Below are 9,576 nucleotides of genomic sequence, written 5' to 3' on the forward strand. Positions count from 1 at the left end.
TTTTGCTTAACCGGATCCATTACATATCCTACTTAGCCATTTTGAACCTATTTTGGAACTTAAATAGCACACTTAGTCGAATTTAACCCCTTTGTTCTAAATCGAACGATACTTCTCATTTTAACGATCGGGCACATCAACGACTCGACTCATCACCGAGACCGAGATCACATCTGATTGTTATTCAATGAGGGGTCCAAAAGAAATTATTAGACCTAAGGATTGATATTAAATATTTATAGCAATTAAATTAACTATAAATAAAATATTCATTAATTTATTTCATAACAAATGAATAAAAAATGTTTTTAAGAAGGTTACATGACAAAAGAAAACTTATCTTCTCTTTTGAAGTTGCAAGTTTTGAAAATGCCAATAAAACAGGTTGACGCAAAAACGACGCCATTCTTAGTCCCTCTCAAACTGAAAAACCGTTTTCGTTTCCCTCAAATTGTTTCTCCCTGTTTCTCCTTTTATTTTAGTTTATTTCATTTCTCGCATGTTTCTCTTTATAAATAAAAACAAGAAATCCAATCGGTGTCCCATCTCTCGTCGGAATATTTGCGCTCTGACCAATTCCGGCGATCTCTCCTTTCCTCAAGCGAACACTCTCTAGGTTCCTTTTTTATGTTGAACTTCAAAGAATTAAAGGTTAAAATTTTTGTGATTCAAATCATTTGGAAGAAATTTTAGATTGAAGGAGGTGAGTTTTTTTAATTAAATAAAATTTATTTCTTCTTTATTCTGAGATATATGTTGAAATTAATTTTCAGCCTTTTGCTTTGTTTTGATCGTCTCCTTAGATCAACGAATTAAGATAAAACAAAAATAAGAAAAGGTACTAGATTAAATTAGTATAAAGTAATCAATTTTTTTTTTGATACTTTTGGTAGATGGATTCAATGAACAATTTCTGCAACTTTCTTTCAGATAGATTTTCATGAAGCAGTTTTGTTATTTTGATTATTGTATTTTTGTCCTCAATTTTAGCGACATAACTCTGTCTAATATAGACATTGTTATGATTTGGATTCTTTTCAAGTTTTCAATTAAAAAACTTTAGCCCTTCTTAATTATTGCAATTTTAATCAAAATTATCGTGCTTCCATCTATTTTCATTACTCAATTTGGAAAACAAAAAAGAAAAGAAAAGAAATGGTCAATTTAGAAATAATTGTTTAATTTAGAAACAATATTTTATCCGATTACAGAATCTTCTCAAGTATTATTCAAAGTTTTTACTGTTAATTTGTGGGGATGGACAATGATCTTCCTTGCATGTGACACTGAAGGCCGTTTCCCATATATTCAACAACATTAGCACTACAAAGGTTCAATATTTTTCTTGTTTTTCTTTACAATTATTTTAGGTGTACTAAACAGATATGAACACCAACAAACAAACTTAAATTATTTCCATTTTGTTAGTTGCATTTTAAGTTTTTAATTTTTATATGTTAATGTTAACGTCATTTAGTAAATCAAACATGTGATCCCAAGTATAACTCCCATGTAATTTAATTTTTTTTCTTATTTTTAGATGCAATTGTTTGTTGGGATCATTTCCTAATTCCTTTTCATGGAAAGCAAACTAGAAGGCATTGAAGGAAGGGAAGAAGCCAGAGTGGGGCTACGATTTTTTTTTCCTGCCTATCCGACCATGGCATTCTCATGAGAAGCACAACAGATAAAGGTAAACTACGAAAATAATCATTTTTATTTATTTCGGATTACATTTTAATCACTTATATTTGAAATGTTATTTTTAGTCATTTACGTTATAATTTTGTTATGAAGTGGTTACTCTACCGTTAAGCTCTGTTACTTCCCTAACGACGATCCTACATGGCAATTCAAATGGGTTTTAAATGCCAAGTTGGATGTCCTACGTGGCAGTCCAAATTAAATTTATTTAATTAAAAACCTATTTTCATTCCAGTAACTGAACATCCAAGTTGGTATTTAAAATCTATTTGGACTGCTGCGTAGGACCACCGCTAGGGAGGTAACAGAGTTTAACGATAGAGTGATTAATTCGTAACAAAACAATAACGTAAGTGACTAAAATGTAATATTTTATACATAAGTGACTAAAATGTAATCTGAGGTAAACAAAAGTGACTATTTTTATAGTTTACCCAAAATAAATGTTAACTTGGACAAAACCAATGACATTTAGACAGAGAAGCCTTCTCTCTCTCTCACACACACACACACAGACACTACTCACCTTTCTTATTGTTGTCTTCTTATCCTACACCTTCACGACCAGGAACAGTAACCAGTACAGACTTAACGGTCTAGTTTCTCATTTCCATAAGAGACCCCTTAGTACTTTGCATTTGCACTCTAGTGTAGATTTAACCAAAAAGTATAGTGAACGTTAATATAAGTTGGATAGAACTGGACTGAAATTTCTAAGGACTTTCCATTGTACTTGATGTTGTTACTCATTGTTATTGTTTGATTTGATCTGCTTGGATTTGGGCTTTTCTTGATGATTAACCACGCTCATTTCAGTTATTTTCTTGTAATTCTCTAGCTATTCATCAGTCAGATCTAAGATTATGTAAAGTTTTATTTTATTCTCCTATGGTGTTTATAATTATTCCTTTCCTTTATGCCATTATGCAGGTATGTATCTAATTTTTTGTTAGTGGAAGATTTATTCCAGGGAAGAATACCTTCTTTTTGAGCAGCGAGTGTTATTCTATATAGGCTTGTTCCAGGGCTTCATCTAAAAGTTAGTCTGTTAAATGTAGGTTTTTTTATTTGGAAAATCCCGTCAACGTGGTTTAGTTTGGAGAGTTCGGATGGATGGACGTAAATCAGAGCAACGATTATGCAAGCTTGCTGCTGTTGAAAAGAACAATGCAGTACTCACTACCAGCCATCCTCGAACTAAGGAAGTTAGTTCGAGTTATGAAGCACCCACTCCACCAACATCTTCTGTTCGTAGGCGTTTTCCATCTCCAAACCTAACTAGAACAAGCCCTACACCTTTCCAGGTGGTGCAAAAGAGAGCTGTGCCAGCTGAGAGGAAGCATCCATCAACACCACCGTCGCATCAAAATCCTTCTACTCCAGTTCATGATTCATCAACATCTATGCCAATTTCATCTAGAAGGCTATCAGCTGATCGTATACCAGAAAGTTTATGGCCTTCTACTATGAGAAGTCATAGTGTTTCATTTCAGTCTGATGATATTTCTATTCCTCTTAGCCAAATGGAAAAAGAAAAGTCTGGTAGTATTGTTTCCTTGGATCGCACATTGAAACCACCTTCAAATGTGGCTCATAAACAACAATCAGAGACCTCTACCTTATCACGAAAGCCTAGTCCAGAGAGAAAAAGAAATCTACTTGAAGGGAAAAATGTAGCTGATCAGTCTGAAAATGCAAAACCTATTGATGATTTGCCTAGCCGATTGATAGATCATCATCGATGGCCAAGTAGAATTGGTGGGAAATTATCTTCCAATTCATTGAACAAAAGTGTGGATTTGGGGGATAAGATTGTTAAAAATTTATCTACACCGGTTCCAGGAACAGTATCATCACTGAAAAGAATGCCAATGTCTAATAATTTAGGTAAACCTCTACAAAAAACTTCTGGCGATGCTGCAAGGTTGTTATCACATGAAGAAATTGGTCGAGTAGGGTCTGAGGCAATTTTAATTAATGATAAGCCTCTGCGGACAACTGTACCTATTGGGATCCTTTGTGCAAGTTCATTGGAAAAATTGACTGTAGCAAATTATGGATCTCGATCTCAGTCACCAAGTACGACCTCTGTTTCTAAGAGCATTAGTCCATATCCGGCAGGACCTTCCAGTCCGCCTCCAAGAGGAGTTAGCCCCACTCCAAGAGGAGTTAGTCTACCTCTAAGGGAAGTCAGTCCAACTCGGATTAGGACATCCATCGCATCAAGTCAATCCCAAAACTCAACTTCAGTTCTCAGTTCAACTTCAAGAGGAGTCGGTCCAACTCCAAGGGTAGTGAGTCCAACTCGGATGAGAACATCGAGCTTATCGAGTCAATCCCATAGCTCAACTTCAGTTATAAGTTTAACTTCAAGTGGAGCCAGTCCAACTCGGATGAGGGCATCAACCTTATCAAGTCAATCCCATAGCTCAGCTCCAATAGTTAGTTCAACTTTAAGAGGGGTCAGTCCTACTCCAAGGGTAATCAGTCCAACTCGAATGAGTACATCCACCTCATTGAGTCTATCCCATAGCTCAACTTTAGTTAGTTCAACTCCAAGAGGAGTCAATCCAACTCCAAGGGTAGTGAGTCCAACTCGGATAAGGACATACACCTCATCGAGTCAATCCCATAGTTCAACTTCAGTTATCAGTTCAACTCCAAGAGGAGTCATTCCAACTCCAAGGGTACTGAGTCCAACTAGGATGAGGACATCCAACTCATCAAGTCAATCCCATAGCTCAACTTCAGTTCTCATTTCAACCCCAAGAGGAGTCAGTCCAACTTCAAGGGTAGTCAGTCCAATTCAAATAAGAACATCCAGCATATTGAGTCAATCCCATAGCTCGACTTCAGTTATTAGTTCAACTCCAAGGGTAGTCAGTCCAACTCGGATGGGAACATCCACCTCATCGAGTCAATCCCATAGCTCAACTTCAGTTATCAGTTCAACTCCAAGAGGAGTAAGTCCAACTCCAAATGTTATCATTTCAATTCCAAGGGGACTCAATCCAACTCCAATCAGGACATCCACCTCATCTAGTCAATCCTATAGCTCCACTTCAGTTATCAGTTCAACTCCAAGAGGATTCAGTCCAACTCCAAGGGTAGTTAGTCCAACTCGGATGAGGACATCCACCTCATCGAGTCAATCCCATAGCTCAACTTCAGTTATCGATTCAACTCCAAGAGGAGCCAGTCCAACTCCAAGGGTAGTTAGTCCAACTCAGATGAGGACATCCACCTCATCGAGTCAATCCCATAGCTCAACTTCAATTACCAGTCCAACTCCAATGGTAGTTAGTCCAACTTGGATGAGGACGTCCACCTCATCTAGTCAATCTCATAGCTCAACCTCAGTTATCAGTTCAACTCTAAGAGGAGTCAGTCCAACTCCAAGGGTAGTTAGTCCAACTCGGATGAGGACATCCACCTCTAGCTCAACCTCAGTTATCAATTCAACTCCAAGAGGAGTTAGTCCAACTCCAAGGGTAGTTAGTCCAAATCGGATGAGGATATCCACCTCTAGCTCAACCTCAGTTATCAATTCAACTTCAAGAGGAGTTAGTCCTTCTCCAAGGGTAGTCAATCCAACTCAAATGAGGACATCCACCTCATCTAGTCAATCCCATAGCTCAACTCTAGATATCAGTTTTATCATTGATTTTCAGAAGGTAAGAAAAAGTGCAAGCTTCATAGAGGATGCTCATCAACTGCATCTTCTTTACAATCGTTATTTGCAGTGGCGATATGCCAATGCCCATTCAGAAGCTGTATTGTATATTCAGAAAGTAAATGCGGAGGTAAATTTCTTGTCTTAGGGAACAACTCTGTCAACAAATATTAGCATATATTTCATGGATATAACCTTTGATGATATGAATAGGAAAATTTTATTTCTCTTACGTTTATTTAATTATTGAATAAAGAAAATTTCTGGCTATTTTCCTACTTGCATCTTGGTCCAAGTTATTAGTTTCCTACTGTGAGGAACTTCATTACAATGTATAGGCATATGATGGGCTTAGACCTTCAAATATGGCATGGATCATGCATTTCCTATTATGAAGAAACTCATGGTAGTTTCATATGCATATATGATGGGGAGCTTTAGATATGGCATACAACATGCTAAATCTATTAGAGTAAAATTTTGATATGTTCTTGCAGGAAACTTTGTACAATGTTTGGAATGCTACTTTGGTTCTGTGGGATGCTTTGATCAAAAAAAGAATCAACCTCCAACGGTTCAAGTTAGAGCTCAAGTTGAACTCTATTTTGAATGATCAAGTAATGCCTCTCTCAGTAACACTATCGTTCTTCTACAACAAACTTTTATTCTATAGTCTTGATGTTAAAAATGCCGTTATATTTTAAATTCGACATTATAATAATAGTTTAGGCACATTTTTTATTTGCAACTCCAAGTGAAGCTAAACGGAGGTATTCAGTGCATACTTATTTAACTTCTTTCAACTATTAGGTCTAAATTGTGGCTTTGTAGGGAAAGGGAGATTGAACCTTTTAGAGGAAATATGGATATCACTAAGCTATGCCTTGGTCCACTCTATAGGTCTAAATTTCTTATCACTAGTATATTTTTTATCCATTCACAGATTTTAGAAGTATATTGAGATCAATAAGGGGCTTACTTTATTTTTACATGGTTACAGGGATGATATATAGCATTGATGCGAGCCTCCAAGCTTCTTAATTTGGCTGAGATGTTGATTAAAGGAATTAAAGTGTCTTTTAAGATTTTAAATGGGTTATTGTCTTGAGTTTGGGATTGAGTCGTAGGGTGATAGAAGGGAAAATCATTCAAGCTCATTAAAGGGAGCTTGAAGCCTTAGGACTCTAAAGAGAGACCTATATTTCTTCAGGTTTTTGATAAAAAAAATTGACATAAGTGTTATTATTTCATTTGTCCTTCAAATAAGGATCAGGCTTATTATATAAATAAGAAACTTACTCTGGAAAGGAGCGAAATCAACTAATATAAAATTGCAATCGAAAAACCTAAGCCCTAATTAGAGAACAGAAACTAATGGCCTTTCCTAACATAGGTTTGGCCGCAAAACATCTACAACATTGTTCTCCTTTTGGAGAAAGAGCTTGTTCTCAAGCTTGGAGTCAAGATAATCTTGGAAAAAGTAACTTCCGCACACTTCCATCAATCATCATTGTAGTCAAAATGAAGGTAATTTTATTCAATAAAACCATCACTATCATACCGCTAATCCTTTCATTACTAATTACTGAAATAGATAAGGCTCGTGTAAACTTATTCTCATTTTTTAACACCTTCGATAAATCTCTTCAAATTTCTCACCAACATTTTTCAAAAATAACCCAGCTAAGCTTTCTTTACTAGCAACTCCCATAAACATGAGCATGTTTTGATGAATAAAAAACTACACATTTTAATAATGAAACAACTAACAATTAAGTTCCATCATCTCTTGTATCTATTTCATTAGGTAATTCATCGAGATTAAGTTTAAAGAAAGGACGAGTTATTAGATATGAGCTAGAAGTAAAGTTGATTTGTGACCGCTATGATTTTTGTGAAGATTTTTTTTCATAAAGTTTCAACTTAGTGTTTATTATTTCATTTATCTTTAAATAAAGATCAACATATTCTAAAAAGAAAAGAACTCAACTGAAATAAAATAACAATGAGAATTCAAGAAAAAACTCAATTGAAAAAAAATCATAATCAATAAATCTATGTCTTAATTAGAGAATCAAAACTGCTGGCGTTTCCTAAAGTAGGTTCAGCCCACAGATAATAATCTTCTAATTGTGCTAACCTTTTATGTAAATGAAGAAAGTCATGTCTAACAGTTAAATTGAAAAGCCATGACTGAAGGTTCATTCTGCATCATGCATTTTGCCCCAAGCCTCAGTAGTTTGCTCCTGACATAATTCTAGTTAATAATCTTTTCATATGTCTGAATTTTCCCATCTGGGTTGGTTCTAAGAATTTTATTTGATTCAAGTGTATTCCACATCCCCATATTTATGAGGCTTACTTATTCAACACGTTCTAAAAGTGAAGCTATAAATTTAGAACTTATATAGGACGAATCTAGGAGGAAAACATCACCACTGACTCTGTTGCATAACCATGGAGGAGAGATAAGCAACACCAGTGCCTTTGACAATCAGACATAGAGACAATTATTTTCAACTCAGTCATGCTTTTGAATACCAATTTGTACCTTTTTTTTTATTTCTGTCAGTCTATAGAATTTTCATGTATGTTTATACATGAGTCATGCAGATGGGATACCTCAAGGATTGGGTGTTACTTGAAAGAGATCATATACATTGTTTAGCTGGAGCAGTAGAAGATCTAAAGGCGACCACCCTCCATCTTCCCATAACTGATGGGGGAAGGGTATGTTTGTTTAGAGAAGTACTTTGGACTGATATCCGCAAAGAGAAATCTTGACATGCTCACTGTATTTTGTACTCATCAGGCGGACAGTGAATCACTGAAAGCTGCTATTTGCTCTGTTGTCGACATGATGCAGGCTATGGGATCCTCCATTTGTTCTTTAGTCCCAAAGGTATTTATCCAACCCACCATTTTCTTTATTATTTTGACATAATTGCTGACAACACAAGTAGTTAGAAAAAAAACTCAGAATTCGGATATTATTAGCATGCGACTTCATAGCTGATTTGTGTTTTTTATGTTAGTAATTCATTCTAGATGCTTAACGGTTCTCAATATTTGATGTGATGTAGGTGGAAGGGATAAACAATTGGGTTTCTGAACTTGCTGCAATTTCTGCACAAGAGCAAAACATGCTTGACCAATGTGAAGCTCTGTTGGCTTCAACCGCAGATCTGCAGGTGATCACACATTACATGCCTTGTCAGATCTTGAATTATTGGATTAAATATGATTAACAACTAACCATTATACATTGCTTGGACCTGGAACTTTCACTTGCATGGATCAAAGTTTAACCCATAGGATGATGACATAATCAACTTGTGGTTACCATGTTGCGACTGTAGGTCAGGCCATCCCTATCAAACTGGTTTGCTAACCTCAGCTCACCATATGAGCTGGCTAAAATAGATAGTGCAAGTGTAAAGTTTTGTTTCTATTTTCATATATTTACTGTGATATCTATTATCTTTATCTTTGACAAGATTTCTTGCTACTGCTATTGAACAGTTAGAAGAATACAGCCTTAGGTCTCATCTCATACAAACAAAACAATCTTCGAAGAAGAATAAGCAGCCAGTCTTGGGAACCAAAACATTTCCATGGCCCTAACCAGCTGCTATGCTAACAATCTGCCAATATTATCATGGAAGTGAGATGAAAATACAAAATCTGCTCTTCCCAGTAGATGTAAATTGTTTCTTCCTTTTTCTAAACTAAAAGGGTAACTTTGCTTTTCCACTTCAAAAGATGGAGCTACTCTCCTTCATGTAATTTTTGTACCACACATGAAAAGAGATTCAAAGGAAGCGAAGGATTTGAAATTCGATGTACAGTCAAAGCTTAAGACTGAAAAATATACACCAAAAAAGAGTATTAATATGGGAGAAAAAATGTAGAGAAAGTTTATTCGTGACTTGAATGGAAGTATTGTTGTATTAGCAGGGTAGAGAGAAACCTTATCTGTCTTAGATTGATGCTATTTCCAAATCTACACTTCCAATATTCCAAGTTGAAATTCTTAGGGACCGATCCAATACTAGACTATAAAGTTTTACTTGGTAGGGTCGAAAGAAATTTGAAAAGATCGAAAATTGAAGGGTAGAAAAATGGAAAGATAGAAAAAGTATATTTTTTTTCATAGTGTTTGGTAGGAAATATGGAAAATTTGAGAAAACAGAAGTAAT

General features: G+C 35.6%; 1 protein-coding gene across 17 annotated transcripts; it reads left to right on the forward strand.

Annotated features, from left to right (window-relative positions):
- The first annotated feature begins 299 nt into the window (after positions 1–299).
- On the forward strand, positions 300–9,330 carry LOC107948377 (AUGMIN subunit 8). Of its 17 annotated transcripts, none has more exons than XM_016882902.2 (8): positions 303–703; positions 1,541–1,693; positions 2,763–5,507; positions 5,875–5,994; positions 7,991–8,107; positions 8,190–8,279; positions 8,461–8,568; positions 8,900–9,330. In XM_016882902.2, exons 3-8 carry the CDS (start codon positions 2,814–2,816, stop codon positions 8,999–9,001), a joined length of 3,231 nt encoding a protein of 1,076 aa, XP_016738391.1. In that variant the 5' UTR covers positions 303–703; positions 1,541–1,693; positions 2,763–2,813; the 3' UTR covers positions 9,002–9,330. The 17 variants fall into 17 exon arrangements, 11 of the variants coding, with proteins under 11 accessions (XP_016738391.1, XP_016738389.1, XP_016738393.1 ...); XM_016882903.2 differs by lacking the exon at positions 303–703 and adding an exon at positions 779–1,331; XM_016882900.2 differs by lacking the exon at positions 1,541–1,693 and having other exon boundaries at positions 2,635–5,507.
- Positions 9,331–9,576: the final 246 nt, after the last annotated feature.

This window comes from Gossypium hirsutum, chromosome D04, assembly GCF_007990345.1.
Source record: "Gossypium hirsutum isolate 1008001.06 chromosome D04, Gossypium_hirsutum_v2.1, whole genome shotgun sequence".
Taxonomy (NCBI): domain Eukaryota; kingdom Viridiplantae; phylum Streptophyta; class Magnoliopsida; order Malvales; family Malvaceae; genus Gossypium; species Gossypium hirsutum.

Bases quoted from the DNA above. Each gene is read 5' to 3' on its own strand.
- LOC107948377 (XM_016882902.2), top strand. From the start codon at position 2,814: ATGGATGGACGTAAATCAGAGCAACGATTATGCAAGCTTGCTGCTGTT. The intron at 8,108-8,189 runs GTATGTTTGTTT...TGTACTCATCAG, and splicing joins CCATAACTGATGGGGGAAGG to GCGGACAGTGAATCACTGAA. The intron at 8,569-8,899 runs GTGATCACACAT...GCTATTGAACAG, and splicing joins CTTCAACCGCAGATCTGCAG to TTAGAAGAATACAGCCTTAG.